The 18459-nt window shown below is 32.9% G+C and overlaps 2 protein-coding genes across 3 annotated transcripts; both read right to left on the bottom strand.

Moving 5' to 3' along the window:
* Positions 1 to 10242: 10242 nt before the first annotated feature.
* On the bottom strand, positions 10243 to 11075 carry LOC110750937 (dirigent protein 18-like). Its single transcript, XM_021951329.2, has one exon. The coding sequence runs from the start codon at positions 11007 to 11009 to the stop codon at positions 10260 to 10262; it is 750 nt and encodes a 249-aa protein (XP_021807021.1). The 5' UTR covers positions 11010 to 11075; the 3' UTR covers positions 10243 to 10259.
* Positions 11076 to 11390: 315 nt separating this feature from the next.
* LOC110750916 (Serinc-domain containing serine and sphingolipid biosynthesis protein) lies at positions 11391 to 18459 on the bottom strand. 2 transcript variants are annotated; one of them, XM_021951309.2, is made up of 14 exons: positions 17684 to 18459; positions 17492 to 17599; positions 16719 to 16933; positions 16268 to 16344; positions 15814 to 15973; positions 15396 to 15420; positions 14699 to 14788; positions 14292 to 14463; positions 14070 to 14143; positions 13556 to 13625; positions 12922 to 12993; positions 12466 to 12599; positions 12287 to 12360; positions 11393 to 11875 (listed from the first exon to the last, which is right to left on the bottom strand). In XM_021951309.2, exons 3-14 carry the CDS (start codon positions 16930 to 16932, stop codon positions 11784 to 11786), a joined length of 1254 nt encoding a protein of 417 aa, XP_021807001.1. In that variant the 5' UTR covers position 16933; positions 17492 to 17599; positions 17684 to 18459; the 3' UTR covers positions 11393 to 11783. The 2 variants fall into 2 exon arrangements, with proteins under 2 accessions (XP_021807000.1, XP_021807001.1); XM_021951308.2 differs by lacking the exons at positions 17492 to 17599; positions 17684 to 18459 and adding an exon at positions 17227 to 17316 and having other exon boundaries at positions 11391 to 11875.

Raw genomic sequence — 18459 nt, 5'->3', positions numbered from 1 at the left:
GCATGTGCATGATCAGATGCAAACATAGGCCTTCAAATATTGTGTATAATTGTACACATAACTGTGCCAACTCTATTGCCACCACAAGCACTTCCAATTCTGGTAATATGCATATTTCCATATGGGATTATTGATCTACCTCTCTCTCTCTCTCTCTCTCTCTCTCTCTCTCTCTCTCTAGCTTTATCATGTTCGTTTTGAATTATATTTCGGTCATTGATATGCTTTGTATTTTGGTTTTATTTGCTTGATATTGTAGACAAGCTATATGTGAAAGGCTACGTGGATTCATGCTATGAGAGCTGCTCCAAGAATAATCATATTAATTAAGGGATTGGCAAATTGTTGCCTAGCTAGCTGCATGCAGCATGGATGTCTTGCGCTCCAGAAAAATAAATGACAATTAGGTCTTGCATATGTAATAATTTTAATTTTAAATAATAATAAGATTGTTCCAATTACTATCTATATTGCTTTGTGGACCTTATTTCTTTCTTGGATACCACCCCCATCTTAATCTGTTACAAACACAACTTCTTCACTCCTACCGCCATCACCAACATCATCAATAATAATAATAGAAATTTAGTGAAATACCCATTCCTAGACATAAAACGATAAATATACCCTATACCATTCAATATATATAAACACACCCAAAAAAAACCCAAAACTGACAACTGTTACCTTTTTTAATTTAATTAGATAAATGAAATACCTTTATTACCCATTTAGTATTAAATTAGTTTATTTGAAAAATTTTGGGCGCTCTCTCTCTCATCTCTCTCTGTTCGCTCTCGTATCTCTGCGTTCGCTCCCGTCTCTCTCCAGCGATCTTGGTGCTCCGGCCACAGCCAACCGTGAGACTGGTCAGAAAAGGACCGGCCAGGGCCGACGATCAAGTCTGGGCTAAAGCCCAGCCACATCAGCCACTCACGACGCCGCTGCGAGCTCGGAAAGGTCTGTGGATTTCGAGTTTTTCGACGTCATTTCCGGCGACTTCGGCGGTTGTTTCCGTCAATCGAGGTATGAAACTTCATCTACTTTTCGTGCTCTAGCTGTTTATGTATGTGGTTATGATAGATTTTGGAGTTTTGGAAATTAATCAATACACCCTAGATTGTGGTGTTTATGTATATGCAATTGTAGATCCAATTCTTCTTGATTTTATATGTTTATTTTTGTTATTGCCGATTTGGAGGCAAGCTATTGGATTTTATGATTTCGTTCTAATTTGTATTTAGATATTCGTTTGAGTTTTAAATTGTGATTTTAGTTTCTTTTTGTTTATAATTTGGATTGATTTCATATTCGGTTTGGTTGTGGATTTGTTGTTTGAGCTGTGGTTAGAAATTTGTGATATTCGATTTGGTTTTCATATTAATTGAGGTATGCTTTTTCAGTTGAATCTGAGTATATTCGTGTTTTTTCTGTTTTTCAGTGTAAAGTTCCAGTATAGGGTAGTAACACTGCTTGTTTGCTATGAAATCCTATTTCTAATGCATGTCTACCACTGTAAAGTTCCAGTATAGGGTAATAACACTGCTTGTTTGCTATGAAATCCTATTTCTAATGCATATCTACCACTGTAAAGTTCCAGTATAGGGTAATAACACTGTTTTTTTGCTATGAAATCCTATTTATAATGCATATCTACCACTTTACAATCCTATTTCTAATGCATATCTACCACTTTAAAGTTCCAGTATAGGGTAATAACACTGCTTGTTTGCTATGAAATCCTATTTCTAATGCATATCTACCACTGTAAAGTTCTAGTATAGGGTAATAACACTGCTTGTTTGCTATGAAATCCTATTTCTAATGCATATCTACCACTGTGAAGTTCCAGTATAGGGTAATAACACTGCTTTTTTGCTATAAAATCATATTTGTAATGCACGTCTACCACTGTTAAGTTCCAGTCTAGGGTAATAACACTGCTTGTTTGCTATGAAATCCTATTTCTAATGCACGTCTACTAGTGTTATTACCACATACTGGAACTCTACAGTGGTAGACATGCATTACAAATAGGATTTCAGAGGAAACAAGCAGTATTAATACCCTATACTGGAACTTTACAGTGCTAGACGTGCATGAGAAATAGGATTTCAGAGGAAACAAGCAGTGTTATTACCCTATACTGGAACTTTACAGCCATTAATCAGAAATTTCAGTAAACTAGCGACTAAAATAATGATAGTAAATGTCTGAAATTTCAGTATAGGTTTGGTTTGTAAATGTCTTACCTTTGAATCGTTTTCTTGTTGAAATTATTCTCTGAAATTTTGTCTTGGTTTTGTAGGTGAGGTCAGTGTGTGGTGTTTGTTTTTGAAAGTATATCAAGCTTGGTTGTGGTTATGGAGTTTCGGTTTCGAGAGATGAAGAAGACGCTTTGATGAAGACGATGACTGAAGGGACGTTTGGCAAAGATGGTTAATTGAAGTTGCTGGAAGTTACGGTTTTGTTTTCCATTTTTTTGGATAAAAGTTACGGTTTTCTAGATGGTTAAAATGTTTGGGCTTGTTTATAAATTTGGGTTGGGTTGATTTTGGGTGTCTTTTGAGTTTTTTTCTGTTGGGCTTATAAGTGGCAGCCTTGTAATATATAGTAACTTCAATACCAATTTGTTATTTAATAAATGGGTTTTGGGTGTGTTTATAAAGTGTTTTCCATATGGGGTTTTTTTATAATTTCAACACCCATTTTGGGTATATTAGTGAAGCTCCCTAATAATAATAGAGAGAAAGAATATACTCTAGAAGGAGCAATACCTAAAATAAGTATGCTATTCAATTTACTGATAAACTGGTATGACATCAGTTTTTCATGCATCATCACATCTCAAGACAACACCCAAACGAAAATAAGTAATTTTTTGTTTTGTTTTTGCACAGAAGAATTTAAATTAAAAAGGATAAGATATTAATTAAATTAAAGAAGTTGGCGAAAAAACAAAACTAAAGAAACTAATTTTATATTTTAAAAAATTAAAAAAAATAACAAAAACACTTCTCCCGATGAAATTTCGTCGGCATAGGTCTATGCCGGCAAATATTTTTCGGATTAGGTTTCCCCCGACAAATAAACCTTCGCCGATGAAATTTCGTCGGGAGAGGTCTTTTTTAATAAAAATAAAAATAAACTTAGGATTTTTAGGTTAATTAATATTTTAAAACTTTATTTGTAGTAATTAAATAATATATTTGACTGATTTCATTAGTTAAATTAGTAATTATATTTTAATTATTATTTATTTAGTGAATAATTAGTATTAAATATTTTAATTAAATTCATGAATTATATTACTTAATAAATAGTAATTCAATTTTTCTTTTTTTTTTTCCTTTAATATTCACTATGTAAATAATAACAAAAACATAATTACTAATCAAAGTAATTAAAAAAGAGAAATACATATTATGCAACTTAAAGGGTTTGTAAAATAGTATAGCCGAGCGGCTATAATTTTAAAAACAATTAAAAAACTGCGTACATCCGTGCGGCTGTACTATTTTTTATACATAAAAAAAGAGGACCCCAGTCATTAGGCGCCACGTGTCAAGATAATTCTACTTTTTTAATAAACTTAAAAACACAGAGTATAGCCGCTCAGCTGTACTAATGTTTTTTTTTTGGTTTTAAAAGGACCCTCCAACTATTAGACGCCACGTGTCACTATACTATTTTTGAAAAAAAAAAATCGTAGTATAGTTGCGACTATACTATTCTAAAAAATCTATCTATACTATTTAATATATAAATTAAAAAAAGAAAAGAGGACCCTCCAAGTTTCATCAGTTTGTACTTTATAGATATTAATTTGCTAGTTTCAACATATCCAAAGTAGATATTAATAAGCCACTATATAATATTTTAGTATAATTTTTATAACATATATTATTCGTATTCAATAATATGTGAGAATTATTTGTATAATACGTGAACTTTGTGTGAATTATCGAGAATTTTGTAAAAAAATATGTGTATTAAGCATTAGAAATACGTATGTACATGTACAAAACGACTATTGTACGTTTGCTTTTTAAAAAACAATAGACGTGTATAGAATACGAATGTATTATTGAGAAATATATATATATATAAAAGACTATAGCCGCTCTTGGGCTCTGGGGAAGTTTAATTAAGACACCCAAACGAAAATAAGTAATTTATTATTTTTTCTTTTGCACAGAAGAATTTAAATTAAAAAGGATAGTATATTAATCAAAGTAAAGAAGTTGGCGAAAAAACAAAAGTAAAGAAACTAATTTTATATTTAAAAAAAAATAGCATAAACACTTCTCCCGACGAACTTTCGTCGGCATAGGTCTATGCCGGCAAATATTTTTCGAATTAGGTTTCTCCCGAGAAAAGAACCTTTGCCGACGAAATTTCGTTGCGAGAGGTCTAATAGACTTGTGCCGACGAAATTCGTAGGGAGAGGTCTTTTTTAATAAAAATAAAAATAAACTTAGGATGTTTAGGTTAATGAATTTTTTAAAATTTTATTTGTAGTAATTAAATAATATATTTGACTGATTTAATTAGTTAAATGAGTAATTATATTTTAATAATTATTTATTTAGTGAATAATTAGTATTAAATATTTTAATTAACTTCATGAATTATATTACTTAATAAATAGTAATTAAAATTTTCTTTTTCTTTTTTTCCTTTAATATTCACTATGTGAATAATAACTAAAACATAATTACTAATCAAAGTAATTAAAAAAGAGAAATACATATTATGCAACTTAAAGGGTTGTAAAATAGTATAGCCGTGCGGCTGTACTATTTTTTATACATTAAAAAAAGAGGACCCCAGTCAATGGGCGCCACAAGTCAAGACAATTCTACTTTTTTAATAAACTTAAAAACACAGAGTATCGCCGCGCGGCTGTACTAAAGAAGTTGGCGAAAAAACAAAAGTAAAGAAACTAATTTTATATTTTTTAAAAAAATAACATAAACACTTCTCCCGACGAAATTTCGTCGGCATAGGTCTATGCCGGCAAATATTTGTCGGATTAGAGTTTTCCCGACAAAAGAAGCTTTGCCAACGAAATTTCGTCGCGAAAGGTCTAATAGACTTGTGCCGACGAAATGTTGTCGGCATAGGTCTATGCCGGCAAAAAATTGTCGGATTAGGTTTTTCCTGACAAAAGAATCTTTGCCGACGAAATGCCGTCGCGAGAGGTCTAATAGACTTGTGCCGACGAAATTTCGTCGGGAGAGGTCTTTTTTAACAAAAATAAAAATGAACTTAGGATGTTTAGGTTAATGAATTTTTTTAAATTTTATTTGTAGTAATTAAATAATATATTTGACTGATTTAATTAGTTAAATGAGTAATTATATTTTAATTATTATTTATTTAGTGAATAATTAGTATTAAATATTTTAATTAACTTCATGAATTATATTACTTAATAAATAGTAATTAAAATTTTCTTTTTCTTTTTTTCCTTCAATATTCACTATGTAAATAATAACGAAAACATAATTACTAATCCAAGTAATTAAAAAAGAGAAATACATATTATGCAACTTAAAGGGTTTGTAAAATAGTATAGCCGGGCGGCTATACTTTAAAAAAAAAATTTAAAAAGCTGGGTATAGCGGTTCGGCTGTACTATTTTTTATACATTAAAAAAAGGGGACCCTGTCATTAGGCGCCACATGTCAAGACAATTCTACTTTTTTAATAAACTTAAAAACACAGAGTATCGCCGCGCGGCTATACTAAAGAAGTTGGCAAAAAAACAAAAGTAAAGAAACTAATTTTATATTTTAAAAAAAATAACATAAACACTTCTCCCGATGAAATTTCGTCGGCATAGGTCTATGCCAGCAAATATTTGTCGGATTAGGTTTTTCCCGACAAAAGAACCTTTGCCGACACAATTTCGTCGCGAGAGGTCTAATAGACTTGTGCCAACGAAAGTTTGTCGGCATAGGTCTATGCCGGCAAATATTTGTCGGATTATGTTTCTCCTGACAAAAGAATCTTTGCCGACGAAATTCCGTCGCGAGAGGTCTAATACACTAGTGCCAGCGAAATTTCGTCGAGAGAGGTCTTTTTTAACAAGAATAAAAATGAACTTAGGATGTTTAGGTCAATGAATTTTTTAAAATTTTATTTGTAGTAATTAAATAATATATTTGACTAATTTAATTAGTTAAATGAGTAATTATATTTTAATTATTATTTATTTAGTGAATAATTAGTATTAAATATTTTAATTAACTTCATGAATTATATTACTTAATAAATAGTAATTAAAATTTTCTTTTTCTTTTTTTCCTTCAATATTCACTATGTAAATAATAACGAAAACATAATTACTAATCCAAGTAATTAAAAAAGAGAAATACATATTATGCAACTTAAAGGGTTTGTAAAATAGTATAGCCGGGCGGCTATACATTAAAAAAAATAAAAACCTGGGTATAGCCGTTCGGCTGTACTATTTTTTATACATTAAAAAAAGAGGACCCTGTCATTAGGCGCCACAAGTCAAGACAATTCTACTTTTTTAATAAACTTAAAACACAGAGTATCGCCGCGCGGCTGTACTAAAGAAGTTGGCAAAAAAACAAAAGTAAAGAAACTAATTTTATATTTCAAAAAAAATAACATAAACACTTCTCCCGACGAAATTTCGTCGGCATAGGTCTATGCCGGCAAATATTTGTCGGATTAGATTTTTCCCGACAAAAGAACCTTTGCCGACAAACTTTCGTCGCGAGAGGTCTAATAGACTTGTGCCGACGAAATTTTGTCGGCATAGGTCTATGCCGGCAAATATTTGTCGGATTAGGTTTTTCCTGACAAAAGAATCTTTGCCGACGAAATTCCGTCGCGAGAGGTCTAATAGACTTGTGCCGACGAAATTTCGTCGGGAGAGGTCTTTTTTAACAAAAATAAAAATGAACTTAGGATGTTTAGGTTTATGAATTTTTTAAAATTTTATTTGTAGTAATTAAATAATATATTTGACTGATTTAATTTGTTAAATGAGTAATTATATTTTAATTATTATTTATTTAGTGAATAATTAGTATTAAATATTTTAATTAACTTCATGAATTATATTACTTAATAAATAGTAATTAAAATTTTCTTTTTCTTTTTTTCCTTCAATATTCACTATGTGAATAATAACGAAAACATAATTACTAATCCAAGTAATTAAAAAAGAGAAATACATATTATGCAACTTAAAGGGTTTGTAAAATCGTATAGCCGGGCGGCTGTACTTTAAAAAAAAATTAAAAACCTGGGTATAGCCGTTCGGCTGTACTATTTTTTATACATTAAAAAAAGAGGACCCCTGTCATTAGGCGCCACATGTCAAGACAATTCTACTTTTTTAATAAACTTAAAAACACAGAGTATCGCCGCGCGGCTGTACTAAAGAAGTTGGCAAAAAAACAAAAGTAAAGAAACTAATTTTATATTTCAAAAAAAAATAACATAAACACTTTTCCAGACGAAATTTCGTCGGCATAAGTCTATGCCGGCAAATATTTTTCGGATTAGATGTTTCCCGACAAAAGAACCTTTGCCGACAACATTTCGTCGCGAGAGGTCTAATAGACTTGTGCCGACGAAATTTTGTCGGCACAGGTCTATGCCGGCAAATATTTGTCGGATTAGGTTTCTCCTGACAAAAGAATCTTTGCCGACGAAATTCCGTCGCGAGAGGTCTGTGCCGGCTATACTGTTTTAAAAAAATTAAAAAACTGGGTATAGCCGTTCGGCTGTACTATTTTTTATACATTAAAAAAAGAGGACCCCAGTCATTAGGCGCCACGTGTCAATACAATTCTACCTTTTCTAATAAACTGAAAAACACAGAGTATAGCCGCTCGGCTGTACCAATGTTTTTTTTTTTGTTTTAAATGGACCCTCCAGCGATTAGACGCCACGTGTCACTATACTATTTTTGAAAAAAAAAAATCATTGTATAGTTGTGACTATACTATTCTAAAAAATCTATCTATACTATTTAATATATAAATTAAAAAAAGAAAAGAGGACCCTCCAAGTTTCATCAGTTTGTACTTTATAGATATTAATTTGCTAGTTTCAACATATCCAAAGTAGATATTAATAAGCCACTATATAATATTTTAGTATAATTTTTATAACATATATTATTCGTATTCAATAATATGTGAGAATTATTTGTATAATATGTGAATTTTGTGTGAATTACTAAGAATTTTCTAAAAAATATGTGTATTAAGCTTTAGAAATACGTATGTACATGTTCAATACGACTATTGTACGTTTGCTTTTTGAAAAACAATAGACATGTATAGAATATGAATGTATTATTGGGAAATATGTACGTACATATATATAAAAGACTGTAGCCGCTCTTGGGCTCGGGGGAAGTTTAATTTAGACACCCAAACGAAAATAAGTAATTTGTTTTTTTTGTTTTTGCACAGAATAATTTAAATTAAAAAGTATAAGATATTAATTAAATTATAGAAGTCGGCGAAAAAACAAAAGTAAAGAAACTAATTTTATATTTTAAAAATAACATAAAAAAATAAGATAAACACTTCTCTCGACGAAATTTCGTCGGCATATGTCTATGCCGGCAAATGTTTGTCGGATTAGGTTTCTCCCGACAAAAGAACCTTTGCCGACGACATTTCGTCGCGAGAGGTTTTTTTTAATAAAAATAAAAATAAACTTAGGATGTTTAGGTTAATTAATTTTTAAAAATTTTATTTGTAGTAATTAAATAATATATTTGACTGATTTAATTAGTTAAATTAGTAATTATATTTTAATTATTATTTATTTAGTGAATAATTAGTATTAAATATTTTAATTAACTTCATGAATTATATTACTTAATAAATAGTAATTCAATTTTTCTTTTTCTTTTTTTTTTCCTTTAATATTCACTATATAAATAATAACTAAAACATAATTACTAATCAAAGTAATTAAAAAAGAGAAATACATATTATGCTGCTTAAAGGGTTTGTAAAATAGTATAGCCGTTCGGCTATACTGTTTAAAAAAATTTAAAAAACTGAGTATAGCCTTGCGGCTGTACTATTTTTATACAAAAAAAAGAGGACCTCAATCATTAGGCGCCACGTGTCAAGGCAATTCTACTTTTTTAATAAAATTAAAAACACAGAGTATAGCCGCCCGGCTGTACTAATTTTTTTTTAAGTCGGCAAAGGTCTATGCCGGATTAGATCTCTCCCGACGAAATTCACCTATGCTGACGGATTATCGTCGGGAGAGGTCTATCTGGCAAAGTTTCGCTGGGAAGTATTTGTGCCGACCGCATTTCGTCGGGAGAGGATTTAAAAAAATAATAATTTAAACTTAGTATCTTTAAGTAAATAAATTTTTATTTTAAATCTTTATTTAGTAATTAAATAATATCTTAGCCTTATTTAATTATTTTCATTAATAATTATTTCTTTAGTGAATAATTAGTAATAAATATTTTAATTAACTTCATAAATTATATTACTTGATAAAGCAGCATGGCTATACCCGGTTTAACCTAAAAGCCAAAAACACATGGCTAATAGATGATCTCATTAAGAAAAAAAACAAAAAAAAAACCATGTTTCCGTTGTAGGTTTTTCTCTCTTTTCGTGTATAATTCGTTGCCTTTTTTAGACTACCATGACAGTTTGTGCAATTGCGGAAGAACTAAATGTTGTACTTGCATCTGTTTCTTGGATTGGAAGAAAATGGAGCAATTCTTTGAAGACCTTTTTATTTGTTCTTCTTCTACAGATATGCTGCAGAGCTTGGATTTGAATCAGATCCAAATTTTTCTGCAAGAGGTTTGAGAATTTGGATTTGAATTATTAGTTTCATTTCAATTTGGCTTAGAGTGGTTGGTTTTGTCGGAAAAAAATCAAAGATGCAATGTTAAGGTCTGTACTCCTATGTTGAATGTCCTATTCGAAACTTTGGTCACTGCAATGAGAGTGTGTAGTCAAAACAAATGAAGTCATCAAGCCATGAAGAGTTTCAATTCATGAGGATTTAAAATCAAATGATTGAAAGCAAGCAACAACTTTTACTCATCAATTAATACAAAATCCAACAGAAAAATTTAGAATACCATTATGACAAAATTAGACAAATTCAAATTTGAAAAACTTCAATCATTGACAAGAAAACTGCATCCAGATTCTCTGTAGATCAAGCAAACAAATCAAACTTGCAGTTAAATTTTCCACACCATATCTGATTCAGTAGCTTAGATGCACAATGATCCTCAGCAATGTCTCAGCACCATCAGTGACATGTTGACCAGGAGGTATAAGGGACCTAACCTCAGCAAACCCACTTGCACCCTTGAATTTTCCAGTGCCTCCTGTCACTGACAAATGTGACATTGGGCTTCCAATTTTGAATATGCCATAGAAGTTTAAGGTGTCACCATATTCACCACCTTCAATCATGGCTGTGAAAGCCATCATCTGTGTGGACCCATCAGCTGAACTTGCCACATAAACTCCTTGAGCCTTCCCAATTGTCTGTGAGCCCAACTCAGGTGCTGTGGTCAAAATATCATCAATGACTGTGATGGTTCCAAAGCCCAGGCCCAGCCCATCAGGGCCCAACTGGGTTTGGGCCTGGCCACTTGGTTTTCCTGAAAATGTTGTGCCAGCTAAGCCAGTGCCAAGTGGAATGCCATTGAGGCCATTGACAGTTGGGAGGGCACCATTGGCATTGGGGATGGCCACCCCACCTTGTGGGGGAAGGAACCCTATTGGCTTTGCAAAGGGCACTTGCCCTCCATAGATGTTGCCAAGTAGGCCAGTGATTGGCCTAGCTGTAGGGCTGCTGCCCCCAAGAATATCATGCATGTACATCTCAAGAATTGGCTCATGCCCACTGGCTTTGACTGGGTCAACTGCTGTCTTGACCAGCACTAGATGCACTGAGGCAATTAGCATAGTGAGGAAAATGGAACAAACTGGTGATTGCTTCAACATCTTGAAAGTATCTCTGTCTCTTGATGAGTTCTAAGGATTTGATTTGTAGAAGGTCTTTTGGTGAGTGTTCAATTGGGTAATGGCTCCTGCTTTTATATAGAAAGTAGAAAAGGTCTAGTGAGAAAGCATGCTATTATTCTGTTTTAGGAAATTCTAGACAGCAATTAACTCTTATAAATTAAGCTAAAAAGGTTGCTACTAGTGGTTGAGAGGTGATGTATATGGGTTTGACTGCATTATAATTAGAAGGAAAAAAGAGAAATGAAACTTTTGATCTACATATGGGTTTGACTGGATAGCAGTGGGAGAATATGCCAATAGTGCATTGGGTGCAACCAAACCAGCAATTATCACAGACTAATGAAAGAAAATTGACCTGATGATGACATACAATTGTTTTCATGCAAGTCAATGTGGCAGAACTGATTAATAATATAACCTTATGAGAAATGCTAACAAATTATGTCGAAAAATTTCACAATTTGACTTCTCACAATATGCCAAACACATTAGATAAGTCATCATGTGGTTCACTTCACATGATTAATCCTCTTCATAAAACCATGGTATTTTCTTCATCTTCTGATGTTTCAAGGTGCAAAATATGTGAATACTCAATTGCAGGGATCTTCTTCTTGATTTTCCAACAATGGAATATTAAAGACTTATTTTTCTCTGCTCCTTTGGTGACTGGTTTGAAGAATAATTGATACAGAAAGAATAATGACCATGTAACAGGTAGCAAGGAAGATCTGCAACATTTTCCATAATCAATCATGGCACAGCTGAGTTATCAATCTCCTGCACAGGCTCTTCATGATCCATGACTTTGGACTGCCTCAGAACCGGGGAAATCAACGTCCATACTGCATAAAAAAATTGGAAGAAAATCAAAGATAGAACAGATAAAAAGTTGTTCTGATTTCCGTATCATTCCAAGAAAACACAAATTCAATTGAACCAAGATACAAACCAATATTTCACAATCTTTCAAGTTATCTGAAAAAAGTTGTTTTACAATTTCGGCATGGTAACTTGTAGTTCAGCCAAGTTTTGAGAAGGGTTGCTAGTGCACCTTTAGAAGAAAATCAAAATGGCTATATTGTGATGTTACTCATGCCAAATATTGAGTAGGGCATATTATGACAGAAGTTGATTATGGCAGACTACAGTGTATTATCAGATTTTGCATGTAGAGAAATAAAACTCAACACAGGAAAAACAATCCTTGTTCAGAAGCAATCCAAATAGGAACTCATATACACCGATTTACTTACGAAATATTGAGGCTGCAAACCATTCGTTGACAATTTTTACCCATGTACTAGTCCACCCAACATCAATGCTCCACCTGATTGTTTCAGAATGTTACGTACACCGATCGAAATTATATGAAATGAATATTTTCAAACAGAGATATCTAAATGACAGGGGACCAGATAGTTTGGTTTCTTACTTCTTAGCTGAGTTATTGAGGTTCCAACTGATGAATAGCATTGCAAAATACATGGCCCCCAAGGAAAATGTTAGGTGGAAAAATCCATACTTGTAAGGGATGTCATCATCCTCTTGAACTTCATCTTTTTGAAACTAAATAGCATGAGAAGTACTTGTTAGTTTTTGGCTAAATAACTGGAATTAAGATCCTGGCTGCTTTTAGCAGTCAGCAAGAAACATCCCTGCATATTTCACACCTACTCCCTCTTTTGTCTATGAATAGAATCTATGTGTCTGAATTATTTAAGAACTGTGTCAGCGAAGCCATGTTGTATTAAACTCAGTTACAGGCAATTTTTGTTTTCCAGTGGCTCAAATCAATTAATGAAACTATTAAGCCTAGATTTTATTTTCTTAGCAACCAAATAAGGTTGGTATATTTCATTCTTTTAACATATGCAGAGAAGTTATTCACCTGAAATGACTGTGAATCTATCCCAGTTGAAAAGGTTGCCATAACTATAGAACATATTGCAATCAGGAAGCCCTGCAGGTAGTACAGTGTAACACAACATATTACCACTATGGAGATTAAAATTGAATAAATTTGGTGCATTTCATGGCTAAACTCATCTGTAGAAATTATCCAAACCGGCTTACACGGAAAGAATGCCAATATGTTTTTACACTGCACATCCCAAAGGTACCTAGACGATGTGGGGCTATTGCTAACAGTCATTTCATCAGTGTCTGGAAAATGAGTTCTGATTAGAAAATGAGGATACTTTTCTTCAACTTAGAAGGATAATGAAGGAACCAGAAACTTTTCTAGTGCTCAAAGACTAAATAGTGCTGGAATTTTTTTCCCAGTTTACTTTATCTATATGTAGCAGTTGTTTTTTCACACTGTAGCAGACTACCAGTATGAGAGCATGTTCAACCCAAAACCGACCATCATTAACTGATGCTTCTATGCTAGTTTTTTCGGTGCTGGATTCTTTTAATATGTTTTGCATATGCTTGTGTGACAAAAACGCGTCTATAAAATATCATTCAATAAATGGAACTTATAGAGGCAAATAAAAAGAAGAAAAAAAGTCAACTCTTACTAGCATGGTACTCCAATCACCATTTCCATTCCCTTGTTTTTGTCTGTTGCATTCCTCATTGGCAGGTTCACTGAAAATCCATGTATTAAAACCAGAAAAGTAACATTACACATCTTGATCAAATTTTTTAAGTTGCAAAGGACAACGCATGGTAGATGATGAAAGCCTATAAAGAAACAGATGCTAGTGCATTTCTCATTTCAAAGATTTTCGATGTTTCATTTGCCTTCAGTGTTAGCTAAAACAAATACAACCAAAATTTGATATACTACTCAGTTTAAATTAAACCTACTTAGAGACCTTTATACATACATAGCATAATTTTATGAGCAGTCACTTGCTAATATGTTGAATGAACCATGAAACTATCTGGATTTACACCAAAATTTTACCTATAATTGTTGCTCAATGCACAACAAAGAGGATGTAAGAATAATAAAAAAAACATTTTGATAGAAAGTTCGGCTGAATCTGAATTAGCAAGTTATACTTGATGTATGGATGAAGTCCCAACCTTCTGATAGCAGACCAGCATAGGAAAACAATGTATGAAGCCATAATTCCTGAAGATAAAAGACCTCTGTTTACCTGTATTAAGAAGGAAAACGAGAATCTATTCTTAACTCGACTGATAATGCAATATTCGAGTAACCAAAAAACTAAAAAGGAACACGAATCGAAGTTGATAAGTAATTAATTTACATCAAATGGAAGTGTTTTGAAGAGCACTGTATACCTTCGAATGTAGCGATATAACCATCATTACGATAAGTAGAATTGTAGTCCATGTGATAAAAAATATGTTGAGAGCACATGAGGATTTCATCGCATGTGATGAGTACATAAATGCAATTCCACTCATCGAAGCAATGTAAAACAGTGTAGACATGAATAATCCAAGGGAGCAGCTGTAGAATATAAAAGAAGATCTATTAAGTGCATTTATCACCAAGAGAAGAAATGAAGGCTAAAGCAATAGTTACAATGGTCTATTTCCTTATTGTGATCTTTACGAAGTCTTTGTTTCTATTTTGTATTAGGTAATATGCTGACCATTTTTTTCATTTTGGGATGACTAGTAATATGGTAGCCATCCAAAAATCTGAGCTAATGTCTACTTTTCCTGTTAATAAAAAGTCATACCTCTGCTTCTTTTGCTCATCGGGCATCCAGTACTTATTCCACCAATTAATAAACTGGATCACACTTATAAGTTGGAGAAGGAGAAAAATCCTGCCATGAGAAGCTAGCACAAACCAATGTTAGTAATGATATGAGCCGAACACTCAAAGCAAATAAACGTGCAAGTTCATGAACTAAAGAATATATTCTACTATACATGCTACACCTTGATTTCAGTAAAATGGAGGATTAAAAACAAGATTCTATTTCCAGACGCGACAACCCATAGGTATGTTCATTAGTTTGTTTTCCTTCTTTTTTTGTCTAAACATTGATTACAGGGTACTCCAGAACTCTCACACCACTCTCTGAAATTGTGTTGATTAAGCTGTCCCATATTGAGTTGATAGTTTCCACATCGGGGTTGCTTTTCTTTAGTCCTATTCAAATCTTAGAAATAATTCTCTCTAGAAGAAGGCAACTGATTTAGAAGTGAGGTAAAGAAAAACAAATTGTACTATGAGTTTGAGAATAGTGTTTCGTGTAATGATAAAAGAATTGCTCTTGCACAAATCATGATCTAATGTTTTATGCAACGGTGGAGCAGGTTAGAACAAAGCACTAAAGATGGCCTTATGCAGGCTAGCAACCAGTTCAAGCAAGTGTAGAATATATAAATGGCTTTCAAGGCATTTAAACAAAGAATTTGAAAGATTACCCTGCACCAACACGAGCAAATTCGCCTGTAAGAAAATAGGAAAAAACTTGTTAATTTGGAAATTCTTTTTCAAGATGCATCAAACAAGGAGGAATAGATAGGTCATGAGTGGTTTATTTGAAGGAAACTACTAATATCCATGGTAACAGAACCCCGGATATAGTAGATTATGTTCTTAGGCCTAGACTTCGTTTTTTTTTTCCCTGGTTTTTCTTAATTGACCATTGTATATACTTGTAAATATGATTGAAAAGAATAATGCATTGAAAGAGATTATTCTCATATGTTCTAACATCAGATGGACCAAGTAAGTCATGCTTCTTTCTCAATTGATGCATAAAGGACCAGTATGAAGAAAGACAAAAGAACATGGTATTAAATATGAAGTGTTTCGTGATTGACTGTCAAATTAACGTACCATATAATTGAACAGAATCTGAAGGAACGAAGAGTGGAACCACCATCGATATTAGTAATATGAAAAACTTCAATCCCCACCATCCAGAATGCCATGCATTGCGAGCTTCACATAGTTTTCTTGTTTTAGATGTAGTGAGGAACATTAGAAAGAAAAATATCTAATTTTGATGTTAAGGTTCACTCTTTGAGGGGACAGAAACAAATCCGTAGCTGAAAATGAATATTAACTTATATAGTAAAACGAGGATAATACAAGTTATAGGCCGTTATTTCGTTATCCATCCTATGATAACACATTTATCCTGCAAACACAAGATTTTGACTACATTATTTCTCCATCATCCTTAGTTTCCAACTGAGCTTTATGCTTAAGGGTACAGCGGTATTGGTTAACCAATTTATAAGGGGTTGCAGTTAAACTTAATCTTATGACTCAACCAGAAAAAAGATACAAAGCTTCCTAAACTCACACGAAGAACTCCCAGTGTATGAAAACAATCATTTCCGCCAGTTCCACAAGATTTCATATCTGCAAAAGAAATTTTAGAAGCACAACACAGAAAGCATCATTATATATACCTTTTCTAGTCTCCAATCATGTGTAAATGAATCACTTCCAATAATGTATGACAGGATTAGAATTTCAGTTTCTAAATGTTGTTCATGTGCAACGGAACATGACTGTGGAATTTAACATAAGATAAAGATCACAAGAAGTCTAGCAGAATCCGTAAAGTGAAACTACTTTAGAAGCTACATAGGGATATTGGCTTTGCAGAAGTCAGTTACTCACAGTATTTGAATTAGGAGCTTGTGATCTGTATAAAATTTGATAATGGTATGGACCAAACTTAAGTAAGAAGAAAATCCAGATCTTTTGAGAAGGGGAGAATAGTTACATACACTGGAGCTCAGGTAAAACCCTTTGCGCATAGTCACGAACAAACCAAGCCCAAAGATTTGTGATTAAGAAGATTACGCCATATGCATAACGTGCCCGCAGCGGCTTTTTCCTTTCGGCCAAGTAATCAATTCTCTTTCGCTCCAATGACTCAGGAACTACTTCCCAAGGAATAACCTCTACCATAGCTTCAACTGCTTCAGCAGATGCAATCATTCTGCAATTGAAAGCACTAAGATGTAACTTCACTGTTAACAAGTTTACACATTGTTCTCAAACTGGATGCGTAGCATAGAAAAATTTATGTAATTGAAAAGAAAATGGTAAAAAATTCGTCAATGTGCTATGATAAATGAAAATGCAGATTTTCTCTTTACTTTGGAAAACTTCATCCATCCAAAGTAAAAGAGTACTTCCACTTAGGTAAATTGAAAACCATAGATCAAATCGAAGTTGCTGAAAATGCATTGTATTGCATAGTTTATTTTACCGTTGCACTCTTTTCCTTACCTAGCTCTGAATGTCTTTTTAAGCATACAACTTCAATGTGGAAAGAGAGGAAGCTATAAGAAAAAGTAGACGAAGATGAAGAAAAACTTAACCAAACTCCCATTTTACATCACAATAGTAAAAATCAGAAAATCTGACAGTGCAGAACTCAAAATAATTCAAACTATCAAGCAAAACTGAGAACAAAAACTTCAAATTAATACTATTATCTGAGAACAATGAAGGAAACATGGAAAATTTCAGTATGTTAAGGCAGAAGAATTACCTTTTGAAGTGATACCCTTATCAGGAAATCAAATTTTATGCAGAAGAATGGACTGGAAAGTAGCCAGTACCAATGGGAACAAAACCAAGCAATAAATAGAAGCAATTCCTTCATGATAACAAAAGATTGTTGCAATTAGTTAATGATATCCAAAGAAGAAAACAGTTAACTTGTAGAGAGCAAAGGACTAACCTTTCACCATATATTTGAAGTGCAGTGTAAGGCTTTGAAATTGACACTGTTCAGTGCTCAGCAAGAATGAAGTGTCAAGGTCATTCATCACTTCTATATAAGGACTAAGTAGACTTCCCAAATATGCACAAGTAATATGAGTATGGTTTTGGCAAAAGGGTCATCAGAAGCAGACAGCTGTAACATATTAAATTGTTGCAGCACTCATAGCCGCTGATCCCATGAACCCTTTTCTAATGTCCTTTTATGTGATGTCAAGATGCCTTCTCCAGACATCTTAGAAACCAAGAAACCCCTTGAATAATCATTAAAAAATCTCAACATATAATATATTTGAGAGACTGAGAGCCCTTTTGTCTTCTCCCTTTTTGACAATTGGTATGAAGCATGCATTGAAAATCAGTTAACAGGCATGGCCTATACAGCTTATGTCCACACCTTGCATGCAACAATGTTCAATTAGACAGAAAACCCAGAACAGAAATATTGATAATAAAAAAAATCCTCCCAAGCCCACAAAAAAGTTGCCATTGTGCCAATGAGATACAAACAACAGGGTTATCAGAAATTATCATTTATGTGTACAAAACTTGCTTTCCAATATAGATAAATTAATAAATGTTTTTGGGTTTGTGGATGTGAATTTTGATGATTAAAAATCATGTAAAGTAAAATGGAAGAAAGAGTGAAGAGGAAGATGGTCTTTTGATTGAAAAAGATTGAAGGTGTTGGTAAAGAAACAAACAACGTCAAGACACAAGGTTGGTTGGCCCTTT

The sequence above is a fragment of the Prunus avium genome, chromosome 1 (genome assembly GCF_965620075.1).
Source record: "Prunus avium chromosome 1, drPruAviu1.hap1.1, whole genome shotgun sequence".
In the NCBI taxonomy this organism is placed as follows: domain Eukaryota; kingdom Viridiplantae; phylum Streptophyta; class Magnoliopsida; order Rosales; family Rosaceae; genus Prunus; species Prunus avium.
This window is presented reverse-complemented; position numbering and strand designations above follow the sequence as displayed.

Coding starts and splice junctions, on each gene's coding strand:
- LOC110750937 (XM_021951329.2), bottom strand. CDS start 11,009: ATGTTGAAGCAATCACCAGTTTGTTCCATTTTCCTCACTATGCTAATT.
- LOC110750916 (XM_021951308.2), bottom strand. CDS start 17,252: ATGCTTAAAAAGACATTCAGAGCTAG. Junction 16,934..17,226: donor AAAAAGACATTCAGAGCTAG/GTAAGGAAAAGA, acceptor TTTCAATTGCAG/AATGATTGCATCTGCTGAAG. Junction 13,626..14,069: donor TGCTGGTCTGCTATCAGAAG/GTTGGGACTTCA, acceptor ATGGATTTTCAG/TGAACCTGCCAATGAGGAAT.